The 19,259-nt window shown below is 55.5% G+C and overlaps 1 protein-coding gene across 1 annotated transcript in view; it reads right to left on the reverse strand.

The window, feature by feature from the left end:
- The window catches only part of CDH4 (cadherin 4), a 693,168-nt gene that overhangs the window by 79,949 nt on the left and 593,960 nt on the right, over positions 1 to 19,259 (reverse strand). The window contains exons 5-6 of the mRNA XM_050745081.1: positions 14,253 to 14,408; positions 6,135 to 6,279 (exon numbers count right to left, since the gene is read on the reverse strand). Of these exons, the coding sequence (XP_050601038.1) occupies positions 6,135 to 6,279; positions 14,253 to 14,408 (301 nt within the window). The remainder of the gene's footprint in view (positions 1 to 6,134; positions 6,280 to 14,252; positions 14,409 to 19,259) is intronic.

The following is a 19,259-nucleotide window of genomic DNA, read 5'->3' on the forward strand; positions in this document are numbered from 1 at the left end:
GAAAGGGAACACACAGCTGTGATTCCATTTCTATAGTATCCTCGGAATGACAAAACTACAGAGATGAAAAGAGAGTCATGGTTGCCACAGGTTAGGGTTGATGGGAGGCACACAGACAGACACACATGCAGACACAGACACACACACAGAAACACACATAGACACACAGACACACAGAAACAGAGACACACACACAGAGACACACATAGACACAGACACACACACACAGACACACAGACACAGACACACACACACAGACACACAGAAACAGAGACACACACACAGAGACACACATAGACACAGACACACACACACAGACACAGACACACACAGATGCAGACACACAGACACAGACACACATGCAGACACAGATACACGCACAGAGACACACAGACACACACATAGACACAGACACACACACACAGACACACAGAAACAGAGACACACACACAGAGACACACATAGACACAGACACACACACAGACACACAGAAACAGAGACACACACACTGAGATACACATAGACACAGACACACACACACACAGACACACAGAAACAGAGACACACACACAGAGACACACATAGACACAGACACACAGACACAGACACACACAGATGCAGACACACAGACACAGACACACATGCAGACACAGATACACGCACAGAGACACACAGACACACACATAGACACAGACACACACACACAGACACACAGAAACAGAGACACACACACAGAGACACACATAGACACAGACACACACACAGACACACAGAAACAGAGACACACACACTGAGATACACATAGACACAGACACACACACACAGACACACAGAAACAGAGACACACACACAGAGACACACATAGACACAGACACACAGACACAGACACACATGCAGACACAGATACACGCACAGAGACACACAGACACACACATAGACACAGAGACACACAGACACAGACACACAGACAGACACACATGCGGACACAGACACACACACAGAGACAGAGACACACAGACACAGAGACACACACATGGAAACAGAGACACACACACAGAAACAGAGACACATGCAGACACAGACACACACACACAGACACACAGAAACAGAGACACACGCACAGAGACACACATAGACACAGACACACACACACAGACACACAGACACAGACACACATGGACACACAAACAGATGCACACAGAGACACACACAGACAGACACACCAATGAATGCAGGTCAGTCTGGTGGGATGTGAGTAGTGGCTGCGGCTGGTACGAAGGTCAGTTTCCTGGCTATGACCCTGCACTGTGGTTCTACAAGATATCGCCCTGGCGGGAGGCTGGCTGAAAGGCTCACAGGATCCGTCTGTCTTATTCCTACAACTGCATGTGACTCTACAATTATCTCAAAATAAAAATATTTTTTGAGAAGACATTTCTTCCAGTGAAATCCCATCGGGAAGCCCAACACAGCGGATGAAAGTGGCGAAGGCTGGATGGACAGCGTGAGGGCTGGGAAGCCAGGCCCCAGCCTCCTGCCCATGGGGGCCCCCAGTCACCTCCGTGGGCCTCAGGTCCCGCTGGAAACTGGGCAAAAATCCTCGGCCCTCCCGTCATTTCAGGTAGACCTTGTTTTTTTGTTGGAGGGAATGCTCATTTTGGTTCCATTTTCTGGGGAACTTGAAATAAACAAACGTTGATTTCCTCATGGAAAACGTCTGTGGTACAGGTCTGTGGATCACTCAGCAGGGCCTTCTCCCGCCATTGGAACTCACCAGGCTTAGGGTCACTTTGCAGCCTGGGCTGATGGCCTCGGTGGGAACGCCCACTTCCTGGAGCCCCGTCTTACTCGATGGCGAACGCACATGTGCCGCCCACAATCCCAGACAGCCCGGAACGCATGGAGATGGAGGGTGTCCCCTGGCTGTGTGCCACAGGCTGCCACCCTCTGCCCCGGGGAGGCGTACGGACGCAGGGGCAGGGCAGTGAGACCCGCGAGAACCTGCCCTGGGACTTTCGCGGGGACTCTTGGTAAAGACGCGCTCTCCTCACCCCGGGGCTGTCCAGCTGCTGAGGAACGAGCTTTTGGCCTCCAAGGCCACAGAGGCTGTAGCAGAGAGGATCTCTTGGAGGAGAAAGGAGGGTGGGGATGAAAATCGGCAGGGAGACTCTGGAAACACATCTCAGCCAGGGGCGCTGCCACACCTGGCACTGCCAGCCCCGCCTGCACTTCCCAGTTATGGTCCCCTTGCTCTGGGAGCCCCTGGGATGGGCTCTGCATCCTGTTGACTAACAAGGCATCTCACTCTGTACCCCAATCACAAAAGGGCCTGCCGTGGCACCTGCCACACCCTCTGAACCCAGTAGAGCAGGTCAGCAGTGCCCCAGGGGATTTCATGAAGTCAGGGGGGCTGGGAAAGAGTGTGGGGTGCACACAGGACCCTTGTGGATCCCGGGGGAGCTGGGGAAGAATGTGGGGTACATGAAGGATCCTTGTGGATTCCAGGGGCCTGGGGAAGAGTAATGGGGTGCACACAGAACCCTTGTGGATTGTAGGGGGCTGGGGAAGAGTGTGAGATGCACACAGGACTCTTGTGGATCCCAGGGGTCTGGAGAGGAGTGTGGGGGGCACACAGGACCCTCATGGATCCCAGGCCTGTACTGGCGAGCTCATGTCCCCAGACGAACTCCCCAAGCCTTCCAAGTTCCTCTGGAGCTGAGTCAATATTTAACCCATCTTTCCATTTGTTTTCCATTAGAACGCGCATCTGAAACCCTTCATTAGCCCGTCCTTCCAGAGAATAATGACTAATTTCTGGCGGTAGTTTTTCCTTATCCCACAAAGGCACTGTGTAGAACCCTTCTATTATTGTAATTTACTGATGGAAGAGAAGAAATTGTAGAGATGATTTCCAAGTCCTGGAAAGACCGCCACTGAGAGAAGCAAGCCATGCTTTGTGTGGCCTCCATCTCTCCCCGCCCTTGCCCGGGGTGACCGAGGTGGACTCGACAGTGTCGCCTCCAGCTCCGTCCTGGCCTTTGCACAAAGACAGCTTATTCTGGGACCAGAAACAGACTCCTGATCCCCCAGGGGCTCTGAGAGTCCGTGGACATTTCACTCAACACAGTCCTGGAAAAGCTCAGGAGTGGTGGGAAGAAGGGCTGACATGGACTTCTGAGGCCATGGCTCCACAATTTACTCCGTTATCTTAATGAGCAAAGCCAGTTGTGCTTTTGGGAAGACTTTCGCTATTGATTTTTCAAAAAGTAAGACATGGGAGGTTTGATTTGTGATAGAAAGGCCAGGAAAATCCAGGTGCCTTTAAATAGCATCCTGGGTCTCCGGGAGAGAGGCCAGTGGTGTCTGTGTGACGAGCGTGCCTGGCCTGCTGCCCACTCCCCCACATCTGCACCCTCACGAGGGGCTCCCATGTCGTCATCCGTTTTCTTTGGCTGCCTGGAGCTAATCTGCTCACCCGCTGCCTGCCCCTCAAGGGATGGCTGAGGACCAGCTGCCCATGGTTCCAGTGAGATAATGTCACATTCATTCCCTTTGGTGACACCGGACACACCCGTGTCTCATAATCCTGAAAGACAACCAATCAAGCGTGCAATTCACCCTGTTCACACTGCAGCCCTGGGGTGGACCGAGAGCGCAATTCAACCTGTTCACACCGCAGCCCTGGGGGGGACTAAGCATGCAATTCACCCTGTTCACATCGCAGCCCTGGGGGGGACTAAGCGCACAATTCACCCTGTTCACACTGCAGCCCTGGGGCGGACCGAGCACGCAATTCACCCTGTTCACACCGCAGCCCTGGGGGGGACTAAGCGCGCAATTCACCCTGTTCACACCGCAGCCCTGGGGGGGACCAAGCGCGCAATTCACCCTGTTCACACCGCAGCCCTGGGGGGGACCAAGCGCGCAATTCACCCTGTTCACACCGCAGCCCTGGGGGGGACCGAGCGCGCAATTCACCCTGTTCACACCGCAGCCCTGGGGCGGACCGAGCGCGCAATTCACCCTGTTCACACCGCAGCCCTGGGGCGGACCGAGCGCGCAATTCACCCTGTTCACACCGCAGCCCTGGGGCGGACCGAGCGCGCAATTCACCCTGTTCACACCGCAGCCCTGGGGCGGACCGAGCGCGCAATTCACCCTGTTCACACCGCAGCCCTGGGGCGGACCGAGCGCGCAATTCACCCTGTTCACACCGCAGCCCTGGGGCGGACCGAGCGCGCAATTCACCCTGTTCACACCGCAGCCCTGGGGCGGACCGAGCGCGCAATTCACCCTGTTCACACCGCAGCCCTGGGGCGGACCGAGACCCGAGCGCGCAATTCACCCTGTTCACACCGCAGCCCTGGGGCGGACCGAGCGCGCAATTCACCCTGTTCACACCGCAGCCCTGGGGCGGGACCGAGCGCGCAATTCACCCTGTTCACACCGCAGCCCTGGGGCGGACCGAGCGCGCAATTCACCCTGTTCACACCGCAGCCCTGGGGCGGACCGAGCGTGCAATTCACCCTGTTCACACCGCAGCCCTGGGGCGGACCGAGCGCGCAATTCACCCTGTTCACACTGCAGCCCTGGGGCGGACCATGCAGCCACCTCTGCGAGCAGGCGTGATAAAAGCCTGCCTTCCTGTCCCAGAGCCGGGATGCTGCTCACCCCTCCCTGGGGGCCTGCAGGGGTGTGTCGTGCCCCCGGGAGCTGGCCCTGGCTCTGGGCTTCATGTGCTCCGGATTTCAATGCAGAAACAGCCTCCCGTTTGCCTGGCACTGCCAACATCTGTAGAGCCCAGAAGCCATCACTTGCTGGGCACTGGCCAGGGGTACGGCTGCTGGTGAAAATACAGGACACCCATTGAACTCGCAGTTCAGAGCAGCAAGGATTACTCTCTTGGTGCAAGTCCGCCCTACATGGTGCTTGGGCCACACTTTAAAGTGCTTTGCTATCTCTCTGAACTTCACATTTACTTGCTGTCTTGTACTTTAGGGGCAACCCCAGCAGAGGTCGCCTCAGTGACCTCCCCTCCCCCCACCCAACCCAAGCCAGGCAAAGGTTTGTCCCGAAGAGGACCCCTCTCCACCCCCCACACAGGAGGCAGCCACAGTGGGGAGCTGCTCCCCCAACACAGAAGGCCCCTGGGGTTTGTTAATCCGCAGACCTGGGCCACCTGCAGCATCTAGATGAGCAGGTGGGGGCTGTGCCAGCCCTGCGGGGATGTGGACACCCAGGTTCCAACCCATGTGTGCCCTGAGGCTGGAAGGTTCTGCAGGAGCTTCTCAGAGTCACCCCTTAAGTTCTGGATTTGTTCTTTCACTCATTCATTTGTTCTGCAGATGCCCATCAAGGGACTGCAATGCCAGGTGCTGGGCTGGACCCTCGATTACTGAGGGCCTGAGCCTCCTCACTGCTGGTGGGGGTCTCCCACTTCTTGGCAGTCACAAAGGGCAGAGATGCAAGACATGACGCACTCAGCTGGGGTCCCACACATGAAAAAGCGGGCACTGCCACCTGTGCCAGAGTGAAGTCTCGGGGGACAGGCTCTTAGGTCAGCTCTGAGGGGAACAGATGGCCTCAGTCACATGGGATCGCCTCTGCGGGGGCAGTCTGGGCCTCTCTCACTTCCTGTTTTGACTGGAACCAAATCTTAAGTGTAGCCGGGAGGCCTCCAGTGGCCTCAGTCCTCTGACCTCATTGCCTCCCCAGGACCCTGGCATGTGCACCTTGTTCCCCTAGCCTCTCCGCCTGCCCAGGAGCCCACCCCAGCCCCACTCCGGGAGCTGCTCCACCTCAGGCTTCAACTCCTAGCCCACACGCCAGCTCCACAGAGGGGCCTGCCCGGGCCCACCACTGTCCCAGGACTCCCAGTGCCCGGGTTTCCTTCCCAGCCTATCGGCCCTGCTGTGGCTGCAATCGCTTCTCCCCTGTGCTCTGCACCTCCCTTGACCCTGAAGCCTTTGAGAGCAGGGGCTTTGGTGGACGCCTGCTGCACACCTGTGTCCACACCCAAGTCCCGTGGCACCATCCTGGTGGCGGGGGCTGAGCAGCCCTCCCCAGCCCTCGGGGCCTGTGCTGTGCCCGCAGAGCCCACAGGGTCTCCAGCAAGCAAACGCTAAAGGCCTCACCTGGCTTGGAGCCCTCGTCCACGGAGCCGTTGTAGACCTGGTTGATGAACTCGGGGCGGTTGTCATTCATGTCGATGACATAGATGTACAGGTCGATGGGGTTCTCCACCTTGTTGCCGTTCATGTCCACAGCGTGGGCTCGGAGCTGGAAAGCAGCACAGACACATCAGGGCCCGCTGGCGGGCGGGCACCCCCACCCAGCTGAGAGCGGCCCGGGACCTGTGGTGCTGGGGTGGGAGGCTGATGGCAGAGGCAGGTTAGCTATAGGGGCCGGGGGGCTTTGGGCACGTGGTGCAATTCTCCGAGCCTCAGCTCTCTCCTCTGCAGAAACGGGGTCGGGAGAGTGCAGAGTGGAGCAATGCGCAGAGCTGGAAGCCAGCATAACCCCCCACACCCCATGGTCAGGCCCACCCAGGACCTCCCACGCCTGTCCGACTGTTCTGTGAGCCACCGACTGTTCTGATCAGATGTCTGGAGCAGGACAGGTGTCCCTTGGATGGGGTCATGTCCACCCAAAGTGGCAACAGAAAAGGCATTTGTGCCTAACTGGGTAGGGGGCTTCACTCCCGCTACTGTGAGGTTAGTCCCCAGGAGAGATGGGGAGGAGACAGGCCAGGGTGTGCAGAGAGGTCAGAGCTGGAGCTAGGAATTGGGTCCATTTGGGTGTCCACTGAGAGTCCAGCCTGGACAAGTTCCAGGCTCCTCTGCGTCTGCATGCCCTGTCAGCTCTTGGACACAGCAGGGGAACATGGGTGGTCGGGGGATCCATGCAGAGGCAGTGCTGGGAGGCCAGTGTGGAGCTCCCGGGAATGTCACAGGAACCGCCTTCAAGGTGAAAAGGGAAGAGCTGAACCTGGGCTGGAAGGTTCTGCAGGAGCTTCTCAGAGTCACCCCTTAAGTTCTGGATTTGTTCTTTCATTCATTTGTTCTGCAGATGCCCATCAAGGACCTGCAATGCCAGGTGCTGGGCTGGACCCTAGATTACTGTGCACTGAAGGCAGTGTGGCTGCCCTGGAGCTTCCGTCCAAGGGACAATGGACACCAGGGAGAGAAGAAGCCATCAGTGGGTGTGGTGACCGCCAGGGAGGCCTCTCAGAGGAGGGGCTGCTTGAGCTGAGACCTCAAGAACAGGCCAAGGCAGAGAACATGGAGAAGCTGGGCACTGCCGCAGGCAAGGGGGCTGCTGAGGGGTTGCCGGAGAATGGAAAGGGTATGTCTGAGGCCTCTCCACCCAGAGCTGGACAGTCACCCAGAGGTGTCCCCAGCTCACATCTTTCTACCAAAACTCCATATCATGCTTAAAGTTGGACACAACAGACCTCACTCAAGGTATTTGCAGCAAAACGTCATCAAGCCCAGGGTGGCTGGGAGAGGAGCCCCATGCCGGACAGGTCTCCACATCATCGCCTTGGTGGCCTGCCTCACATGGCCGCTTCCACTCCCACGACCTCGGGGGAACGGGGTGGACCCTACATTCCACGCCTGCCCCAGGGAAACCCTGGAGCTAACTGTGTCCATGCCCACACCAGTGTTTTGGTTGGGTTCCAACAATCCAGAGTGGAATTTTACCCGCTACGTGGCATGTTTAAGGAAGATCTAGAGGCTGGCTTTACCCAAAGAGGCCATCTGCCCTGTAGTAAGGAGACAAACTAGGCCTGACTCCTGGAGGAACTGCAGACTGCCACGCGAGATGTGACTGCACGCACGCTGAGTCAGCTTTACGTATCCTGTTTAAACAGCCTGAAGTGCTGTGTGGTTGTCGTATCCGGCTGCCCCCATCCCGTCACGGGCAGACTCCTCCATCCCCGAGCCATTTGCAGCTCCGTCCTGCTGTAGGACACGCTTCCCATACGCCCAAAGGTCACAAGGCCTCGGGAAAAAAGTAATTCTGAGCTAAAATTAAAGTTATTATCTCCCAACTAAAGCAGTTCCAGGTGCTATCTGGAGCAGCAGGAGCAGCGCGAGTAGAGATGACAAGGAAACACGGCCTCTGCCCGCGGCCTGTGTCCTCCTTGTCCCACAGCTCCTGTTGGAAATCTCCTCTGCCCATCTCTCAGGCTGGGCACACCCAGGGCGGGCCTGAGAGAGGTGATCTCGCCGTGGCAGTGGAGGAAACAGGCAAACATGGGTGGAGGAGTCCTCCGAGCATTCTGCAACCTGCAAATCCGTGTCAGGCACAGCGCATTTCCTCCAACATTTTGAATAGGACATTTTTCTATCCTCGTTCTGGGAGACAAGATTAGAAAATATTAATATGTGGGTATGGTCTGGCCTCGGGCTGGGAAGCCGCTTGGGGGAAATGTGGCTGTTGACAGATGAATGTCCAGATGTATGTGGGATCTAATTCTCCCGCCTCTTGGCTGTTCTCTCTTCTTCGTATCTGTTTTTTTTGAGACGGAGTCTTGCTCTGTCGCCCAGGCTGGAGTGCAGAGGTGTGATCTCGGCTCACTGCAAGCTCCGCCTCCCGGGCTCTTGCCATTCTCCTGCCTCAGCCTCCTGAGTAGCTGGAACTGCAGGCGCCCGCCACCAGGCCCGGCTATTTTTTTGTATTTTTAGTAGAGATGGGGTTTCACCGTGTTAGCCAGGATGGTCTCGATCTTCTGACCTCGTGATCCGCCCGCCTCAGCCTCCCAAAGTGCTGGGATTACACGCATGAGCCACCGCGCCTGGCCTCTTGTTTGTATCTTAATTGTGGGTGCAGGTTCCCTCCAAGGAGTATGGAACGGGGAACAGTCCATGGGGGCCCTTGGAAGTGGCCGAGGGGTGCAGGTGTTGGAGACTTTCTTCATCGGTGACATCGGCAGCCAACACGCACGGTGTGTTTGCTCAGGGCCAGGCAGTGCTATAAGAACCTGATACACGCTAACTTCAGTTTCCATCAGAATCTGTGAGATTGGCATTGTCTTGGTCCCTATCTTACAGAGGAGGAAACTGAGGCTCAGGAAGCTGAGAAAGCTTTTGGAAGATGACAGCATGTGGCTGGGTGAGCTAGTGTGTCCAACTGATGGAATCCTTCAAGGAATCTTCTGGAGCATCGCCCTGCAAAGCCAGCAGTGAGCACTCGTGCGTGTTGTGTGTTTGAATGTTTACAGGCTGGCTGCGTCCTCCCCACCCTCAGCCCACAGAGCTGGGTGGAAAATGGAACAGGATCCAAGGGCACTGGGGAGGCAGGAAGAACTCTAAGATGGCCCCAAGGATGTCAGGCGCTGGTCCCAGATGTGAAGATAGATGTGTTCCCTCTCCACTGGGCTACGTTTTTGACCTTAAGACAGGGCTGGGTAGGCGCCATCCAAACACATGGGCCTTCGAAAGCTGAGCGTTCCCCAGCTGCAGGCAGGAGAGAGGGACATGCGGGCATCCTATGCACCTCGCTGGGTGACAGTGGAGGGGACACGTGCCGGGGATGCAGGTGCCCTTCAGGGGGTGGCTGTGGCCCCCCAAACAGCCGGCAAGGACATGGAGACCTCAGTCCTGCAACCACAAGGATCTGGACCTGCTGCAGCCCCAGTGAGCCTGGAAGCAGGTCCTCCCCAGGGCTGGGGGAGTGCCCAGGCTGGCTGGCGCTTTGATTTTGGCCTGGTGAGACCCTGAGCAGAAACACAAGCCAAGCCCATCTTGACTTCTGACCTATAGCACAGTGAACTCATAGGGTGTGGTTTCAGCCACTAAGTTTGTGCCGATGTGTTACACAGCACAGAGAACTAACACACCCCTGCTGGCTGGCACAGCTGTCCCCAAAGACCCTGGTGGGCATCCTACAAGGTGGAAGTCCAGAGTTGGATTCACAATGGAGTCTAATGAGGACTGTGATGCCTGAAGGGAGGGGCTTCCTTCTCCAGCGAAGGGCAGGAAAGCCGGGCATCCCCAAGGCCTCCATCTCAGTAAGACAGAGAGATTAGCTACACGTGGAACTCGAGGGCTTCATTCCAGAATTTGGCAGATGATGCAGTTTCTTCTCCAGTCTGGGCCTCGCATCTCCTGCTGACTCTGCCGTCCCTACAAGGGTGAGGAGGCTGGAACCTGGCCAGATCTCAGGGCTCACCATTCCTCACCTTGAAAATGGGAAATGAGGATGATAAAAACTGATGATCTCCACAAGCTTGCTCCCAGAACCTGGTGTGCAGGAGGCACTGAGAGACGCTGGTGATGTGGGATGACTGCATTTCTCATCTTCAAAGCGGGGAGAAAACCATGAAGCCTCAGGGCTGAGGCAGGAAACAGACAGGAACATGGGCCGGTGGCTCACGCCTGCAATCCCAGCACTTTGGGAGGCATAGTTAGAGACCAGCCTGGCTAACAGGGCAAAACCCCGTCTCCACTAAAAATACAGAAAAATTAGCTGGGTGTGGTAGCAGGTGCCTGTAGTTCCAGCTACCTGGGAGGCGGAGGCAGGAGAATCGCTTGAACCTGTGAGGCGGAGGTTGCAGTGAGCCGAGATAGTACCACTGCACTCCAGCCTGGCTGACGAAGTGAGACTCTGTCTCAAAAAATAAAAAAATAAAAAAATCCCAGCTACTTGGGAGGCTGAGGTGGGAGGATTGCTTGAGCCTGGCAGGTTGAGGCTGCAGTGAGCTGAGATTGTGCCACTGCATTCCAGCCTGAGTGACAGAGCGAGACCCTGTCTCAAAAAACAAACAAAAGAAAAACAAAAGGGAAGGGAACATGTGTGCAAAAGTGTCTGCACAGTGACAAGCCACGAGGGTGGCTGGGGCAGGTGGGTCTGACTTTTCACCAGCAGCTCCCCCCACCCCCGGCCTGGGCTCCCTCATCTTCCTCCACGGCCAGCTCAGGTGGGGAGTGCGGGGGGCCTCAGGGCATCGTGATGAGGGACAGGAGTCTTCGGGGGCACCTCAGCTTCCCCTGCAGGTGTGGGACCCAGGTTCCTGGTCCCCACCAGCCTGTGACCCCCATCTTTCTGGGGGTTTGCTGCAGGACCATCTACAGAGGCACCACGCCTTTCCTGGGTAGAGCTTGGTGCTGAGCAAGGCTCTGCATATGCATCAGGCAGAAAGAATAAACAGATGAATGGAGATGTGTGCGGTGGTTTGGATGTTCTGTCCCCTCCAGATCTCATGTTGAAATGTGCCCTCCAGTATTGGAGGTGGGCCTGGTGGGAGGTGTTTGGGTCATGGGGGTGGATCCCTTGTCAAAGGCTCGGTGCTGCCCTTGTGGTAATGCATGAGTTCCTGCTCTGAGTGCACTCCAGTGCCAGTTGTTTAAAGAGCTTGGCACCTCCGTCCCTCTCTCTCTCTTACTCCTGCCATGTGGGACGTCTGCTCCCCTTCGCTTTCTCCCACGAGTGGAGGCCTCCCCAGAAGCAGATGCTGGGGCCACACTTCCTGTACAGCCTGCAGAACCGTGAGTCAAATAAACCTCTTTTCTCTCTATATTACGCAGCCTCAGGTATTTCTTTACAGCAATACGAAAGGGCTAACACAGCATGTTTGCACCACGTGTTTACACAGCGTGTTTGCACCACATGTTTACACAGCGTGTTTGTACCACATGTTTACACAGCATGTTTGCACCACATGTTTACACAGTGTATTTGCATGGCATGGCAGGAGATGGTGGGGGCGCTGGATTCCTCCCCAGTGCCAGCCACTGTCTCTGCACATGGTGGGTTGAAAATTTCTACCTGTGCATGAGAGGAGGGCCTTGGGAATGAATCACAGAGGGGTGGGTGACCCAGATCCCTGGAGTGCCCATTCCAACCTCTGGCCCTGCACACCTGGACCCCTGCTGTGGGCAAAGCTCCCAGGTTGGGTTGCAGGCTGTGCCTCAGGCTTCAAGGTGCATGGAGGGGGCACTGTCCAGCGGTGGCCCTGGAGGTCCCTGTCCCCTAGCCGTGCTGTGTGCAGAGGTAGCTGAGCCCTGAAACCTTTTCTGGGGAGTCGGTGGGAATGCCAAGGCTGCCTCTGGTGAGAATCCACGGAGGAGACACAGCTCATCGGGGATGCTGCAGGGAGGGCCAGCTCTGAGCTCCAGAATTCCAGGAGGAATTATAAGATGAAATGGAAGGAGGAGGCCTCCTGCTGGTGCAGGTCACCCAGGAATCACTGTGCATTCAGCAAGCGCTGGGCCCTGAGTCCTCCTGCAACAGGCACCTGGCAGCCCTACAGCACTCCTGGTGCCCCTCAGATGCCCCAGCCAACAGCCACAGGCTGCATCTGCAATGCCACACCAGCGAGAAGTGGGCTGACCCAGCTCCAAGTCTGCCTTGGTTAAAAAAACAAGACAGAAACACGTGTCAGGAATTCACAGAGCTGAAGGATTGGCTCCCCCTGCCCCACATCTAGATCTGGCAAGGCTAGAGTCAAGTCTCTGTCTCTGAATCTGTCTCTCACGGTCAGTCTACTTCTGTCTCTGTATTTCCTGTCTCTCTTCGCTGTCTCCTATGTCTCTCTCTGTGTCTCTGTCTCCCTGTCTGTCTCTGTATCTCTATCTCTGTGTGCATGTATCTGTGTCTCTCCCTAAGTCCTTGGTCTGTAGCTATTTCTTGGCAGTAAGGGCTGTTGAGTTCCGATTCCTGAGCCTGTTGTAGACGCGTGTTGACGGCAGCCCAAAGCCTGTTGTGGGAGCCAGCGGCCATGCTGAGGGCCTGTCTCTTGCTGCACAGTCTGTGGGCATCAGCTAGAGTCTCTGGCTGGTTCTGTGGTTCTGCCCCGGCCACTCCTGGAGGGCCCAGCACACGAGGCCCAGGCACTGTCAAACAGGTCTCCCCAGCACCCAGCCAAGGTGTGAGCCTTCCCAGGAGGCAGCCGTGAGGGACTGATAAGGCCCCAGTGCAGATGGGGGTTAGGGCAGCCACCTCCCAAGTGGGCTCCCCAGGATCCATCCAGCTCCGCCCCTGCTTCAGACGGTGCCTCGGGGGCTGTCAGGGAGGCCCCTGTGGCCAAACAGCAAAACCGACCTTCTCCCATCAACATCCTCCCTTCTCTGAATGCTTAGTGAGTCCCCCGAAGGCCAGGCTCTGTTCTTGGCCCTGAGATCTGGCGTGGACAAGCTGGAGGATCCCTGCCCCTGTGCAGCCTCCTTCTAGAGTGAGATGGAAAGAACGGACCCCAAAACAAATAGCTGCAGACGTGAGAAGCTGCAGGGTTGGGCCCTGTTCAGTGCCACTGGCTGAAGCCCAGCGAAGGTAGAGCTGAGCAAGGTGACACTGCCAGGCAGGGCTGATTCTTCCATGGTTGTTCCCGAGTTACCACGGAGGAGCACACGGCCCTGACAGCACGGGCTTGTGCTGAACGCCTCACCCGGGTTAACCCTGGAGTCCTCAGAACAAGCCCATGAGGAGGAACAGGGACTGAGGCCAGGAGAGGCGACATCATTTGCCCAAGAGCTCACACCTGGCCAGGGGCAGGTCTGGGTGTGACCCTCGCGATCTGGCTCCAGCCTGTTCTGTGCTGCTGGTGCAGCCTTCACCTACACACGATGGACAGCCCTGGACCCTGAGGTGGAGGGATGTGCACCTGCCGCTGCTTTCACCGCGGCCCAGGCCCCCTCCTCTCAGCCAGGGTCAGTTCGGCCTGGGAGGAGAAGGCCCGCCCCCCGGAAGCTGAGGCCACAGCCCCACCTCTTTCCGTGCACAGCCCGCAACAGGGAACCAGCGCGGCTCTCCTTTCAGAGGCTCTTGCTGCTGCGAGAGACGTCAGAGGAAATGAAAAGCCTGCAGGACGCATGTCCCAGCCTGGAGAGGGTGGGAGGGACAATGGGCCGTGCTTCAGAGAAAGGGGCCAAGGGCAGCATGAGGGGCCCCGAGGGAGCACTGCAGCTCCCTGACTCCCTGCCCCGCAGAGCCGTCCAAAGCAGACCAGCTGGATGGAGGCCTTCTAGACCAGTGGTTCTCCCAGTGTGGGCCCAGGCCTGACTTGCATCCTGGGGAGTGTGTGAAATGCAGTTTCCCAGGTCTGCCCTGGGCCCACCCTGGAGAGACGGGGGACAGTGCCCAGCAACCTAGAGTTTCCCCAGCTTCCCAGGATTCTGCTCCAGGTCAAAGTTGGAGCGCTACCCGTAGAATTAGGACAGGCATGGCCCAGCTGGGGGCACCTGCCAAGGCCTGGTGGGGCTGAGATCGCCGCCCCAGGGCCCGGTTCCCACCTGGGCGTGGACACTCACGTGGTAAGAGGCGTGCTCCTCCCGGTCCATGGGCCGCGTGACGTACATCCGGCCGGACATGGAGTCGATGCTGAAGACCTCCATGGGGGGCTGGTCGGCGCCCACTCCCGTGATGCTGTACCGGATGGGGATGTCATTGTCCTTGTCGGACCGGATCTGAAAGGCGGGAGCGCAGCGAGAAGAGGTCAGCCTGTGGTGAGGTGAGGCCCGGGGCCCTACCTCTGACGTTCATCCCCTCCCATGAGTTCCTCGAGCTCGACCATTTTGAGGTATGATGGGGACCACAGCTGATCTTTCGTCCACTTTGGGAACTGGAAGGACGATCGACGGTCAGGGTTTTACTGAGAGCTGCCGACGGCAGGTCCAGGGCCCGTCAGTAACAGGGAAGTGCAGGTCTAATATTCCGAGTTCAGCAAACACACCGAGAACGCGGGACGCCTGGCAGACATCCGCAGCACAGGTGACAACAATGGAAATGATGGTATAAAATGGCCTCACGTTCTGACGTCAAACCCAGGACGAGACAAAGGCAAGAAAATGAGCAACCTCCATAGTGAAAGAAAAGACTAGGACCCAATGCCTGTGTGCCCCAGCCTTTCTAATTGTTTAGAAAACAATTTAATGATGGTTATCTGGGTCCCAAGTCCAAAGGAAGCTAGAAAAGGCCACTAACTGGGGGAGGAAATGGAACGACACAGGCAGACACGAAACTCTGAGTTTTACTTGGGATGGGGAAGGGTTAGGGAAAGGCTTCATTTTGTTTTTGAGCAGAGAGTGAGATTCACACAAGTTTTGGAGAAACAGAAAGGACCCTGGAAGCATTAAAAACAAGATGCACGTCTTTCGCTCCATTGAGGCGAAACCTCCTGTAATGGGGAGGGGGACTTGGTGGTCACCAGCCCACCACAGGTGAGCGGCGCTTCACAGAGCCTGGGGGTCCCTCAGGGAAGTGCGAGAGGCCATGGGGATTTGAAAGGTGAAATCAAGAAGGTGGAGTGAATGGATTTGCATTCAACTTTGAGCGTGTCTTTAGACCACACGACTTTTTTCCTCAAAGTCCACAGGACCATCACATTTCATAATACAGTGGGCCGCAGTGAAAACCCCCCAAAATACCCCCAAAACAAAATGGAACAGGACTTTTTTTTTTTTTTTTTAGAGACAGGTCTCACTCTGTCACCCAGGCTGGAGTGCAGTGGGGCAATCATAGCTCACTGCAGCCTTGACCTCCTGTACCCAAGCCATCCTCCCACCTCAGCCTGGAGCAGCTGGGACTACAGGTGCCGGCAACCATGCCCGGATAACTTCTGAAATTCTTTTGTACAGACAAGGTCTCACTATGTTTCCCAGGCTGGTCTCGAACTTCTGGCTTTAAGTGATCCTCCCACCTGGGCCTCCCAAAGCGCTGGGATTACAGGTGTGAGCTGCTGCATTCGGCCTGACTAGGACCTTCAACTGAAATGATGCAATTAAAAGTTAATAATAAAACTGAAAAAAGACCTTTTAGAAACCTGAATGACACTGCAAAATAACCATTGGGTCAACAGGAACCAAAGTTATTTTTAGAGGCTTTTAAAAATATTTCTTTTGTTTAATAATAATATAACTATGTGACTGTGATACAGTGAAACCCAGAGATTGAGTCCCTGCAAACCCATCACCTTGAATGTTTTCATAATCAAAATGGAATTACAGCCAATGAACCAAACGCTCAACCCCACAAGGAAAGAAACGAGAAAGCAGGAAGCAGCAGACACCAAAGTCATCAATAAATATGACACAGAAAGAATCTGAAAACAGAAAAATCCGGACAACGATAGATTCCAGAGCTGTAGTTAGGTGAAAAGTCCTCAGGAAACTGCTGCGTCTTTGATAAACGTCAGAGAAAAAAGATAAGATTTTTTTTTAAAGCATTTTCTTTGCTATATGGTATGCAAGCACAGGTGAAAATTGTTATGAAATTGATTATTTTTTGAGAAAATATACAATTTTAAACTTGACTAGCAGAGAACACACACCTGGAGATACCGTATGACTTCAGAAAATTCCTCTTAAAAGAGCTCAAGACAGGTCAGCTTGCCCTGGAATTTCTGAAAACTTTTCCAGAGCAGAGAACGAGAGAGAAAAAGCAGCCCCCTCGGTTTTACGAAGCTTGCAGACCTTGAAGTGCAGATGCATTCTGAATTCTGATGACACACAGTGTGACCACTGCAACCACCCCACGTGTGGCCTCAGTGTCACACCCAGCAGATGCCAGTGAGCAGATGCAGCAGCGACTTCCAAGCCTGCTTCATTGTGCCTGAGTAGCACTTATCTCAGAGACAGAGGGCTGGCTTCTCACCAGGCATCTCATCTCTGCAGCACGATGACAATCATAGGCGAGCCTTCGGAGAGGCTCAAAGCATGTTTGATAGAGTATCCCTTCCAGCTTAATTCGTATCAAAGAAAGCAAGTCATCCCCTGGAAAAACTCCAATTTGTAGAGAATTCAGCCTGATGGAGAACATCTTTCTTAAACCAGCATTTAGCATTTGCACACCAGAGCTGTTCCTATGTGCAGAAGCGCGGTGCCCGGCACACCGGCCACCCCAAGACTGTCTCGTGTCGTAATAGCAAAGAAGCTGTTTTCCGTATAGGAAGAGGGAGATGCTGTTTCCATCACAAAGGCGCCATGGGGGTCAGTGCCAATGGGGGGCTGCTCACGTGCTGGGAGACACCGCCAGGAGAGGAGGCCTGCAGGCCCGTGGTGCGTGCGTGCATGCGCACACACACACACTCCTGTGCACATGTGCGTGCACACATACACACACTCCTGTGCACATGTGCGTGCACACATACACACACTCCTGTGCACATGTGCGTGCACACATACACACACTCCTGTGCACATGTGCGTGCACACATACACACACTCCTGTGCACATGTGCGTGCACACATACACACACTCCTGTGCACATGTCCGTGCACACATACACACACTCCTGTGCACATGTGCGTGCACACATACACACACTCCTGTGCACATGTGCACACACCCGCAGGCCGTGAGGAGCATCTTTGTTCCGCCCCCGCAAGGCACCTCCTTACTTTCCCATGATCAGGTAGGGCCCTTTCCGGGCTCTGCCCTGAGCCGCACACACCAAGCAGGGCTTCTGAGACAGCGACCGAGGGAAGGGCGGGTCTGGGCCCCTCAGCGGTCGATGGGAAAAGCCTCCCACGAAGCCATAATCACCCCTCCCTCTACTGCCCAAGGCCACCAGCAACGGTGTTCCTGCAGGCCTTCCATGGGCAAGGCCCATCACTTCTCCACCCATGGAGAGTTTTCACCAAGTTTGGTCACCAGGGTATATGGGGCAACATCTAGACAGAGGGGAGGAACGCCCCTTCCTGTCCCCTCCAACGACTTGTCCCTTGGCGTGGGAGAAAGGTTAAGAGAACACATTCCCAGGAGAGCAGGTAGCTGAGGTGGAGTATGGAGCCCACCAATCCTGCCGTCCTGGAGCCCGGCGCTTCTCCGAAGGCTGATGGGTATGGACGCTGCTTTGGCTTTGGGTTAGGAGAAGGGCACTCGGAGCACACAGTAGGCCCTCGAGTGGCTGAGTGGCACTGGGCTGAGGAGAACACATGGAGCCACATCCGGTCTTCTGGAGGCAAGGGACAGGGAGGCAAGGATGGATTGTAGGCGCGAGGGCTGGGGCCTGCAGCAGTCCGAAGGATGGATTACAGATTCACTGTGTACTACTGCTAGCTTGGACGAACCAATCCCTCTTCCACAGGGAAATTTAATGAGGAGACTGCTGAAAAAAATCCACCACCTATTTAAAGATAATTTTTTTTTCAAGGAAGACTCATTACGTTTTGGCCATCAGGCCACATTTGCTTATTCTCCAGGCCAGTTTGGCGGCCTCTGAAATACAGCGGGCAGCGAGTGGCTGCGGGTGGTGTGCGTCTAGGGGCTCTGAGCATCGGCTCTCAAAATGCTCTGAATTCTCCCACAGTTTACCATATTAAGAAGAAATACTGTGCGAGTGAATCCACCAGATCAGGGGAGAGCAGTTTTCCCCCTGATTTGTGTCTGGCAAATGAGAAAGACACCTCAGAAGCCCACGATGGGCCGTGAAGAGAGAGCACAGACAGGCCTACGGCGCGCCGATCGCCTTAGGATGCCGCGGAGACCCATGCGCTTCCGCATTTGTTATTAGAGGACAGAACAGATGGTGAAAGGTGAGTTTAAAGTGATGTCTACATTAAAATAACTTACGGGCTCCGCGATAGCGTTCCCCCAGGAACTTCTGCTTCGAAGGCTGGTTCTCGTCCTCAGAAATGGCCGGATGACACAGAAAGTTCTGGCAGAGTCTCCCCCAGGAAGGAGGATTTGCCTGATTTGAAATGAACTTGAAACTGGAGAAAAGTCACCCTGTGTGGTTTTGAATCGCAGACACCTTGGAGGTGGAGTCCCTAAGCTTTCAAGGGCGGAAGCTGGGGAGTTACACCCAGATTCCAGGGGAGGGAGAGACCCACCCATCCGGAAGGCCCCTGCACCAGGGCCTCCTGCCAGCCAGAGCTGTCCCCGAGCACGTGCACGGTCGGGAAGGTCTCTCTCGTCAGCTCACAGACGAACATGGACACTCTCAGAATTAGGGCTTTTCCCACGAGTGACACCCCCTCAAGTTGTTGTTGTATATCAGGATAAGATTGCAGAGGAGAGAAAGGTCTGGGAGACCCCTCGGGGCACTGGGCAAGGAAGGCCTTGGAGAAAGTCAGGGTCAGAGTGAGTCAGTGAGTCACACACACACACACACTACACACATACACACCACACAAGCACACAATACACCCATACACAAACACACATACATGTACACATACATACGCACACAACACACGTACACAAACACATACACACAAACACACATGCTTACACACAACACACATACATGCACACACATGCACACACAACACATAAATATACTATACACATACATGTACACACAACACAAACACACT

This window comes from Macaca thibetana, chromosome 10, assembly GCF_024542745.1.
Source record: "Macaca thibetana thibetana isolate TM-01 chromosome 10, ASM2454274v1, whole genome shotgun sequence".
NCBI classification, from domain to species: Eukaryota; Metazoa; Chordata; class Mammalia; order Primates; family Cercopithecidae; genus Macaca; species Macaca thibetana.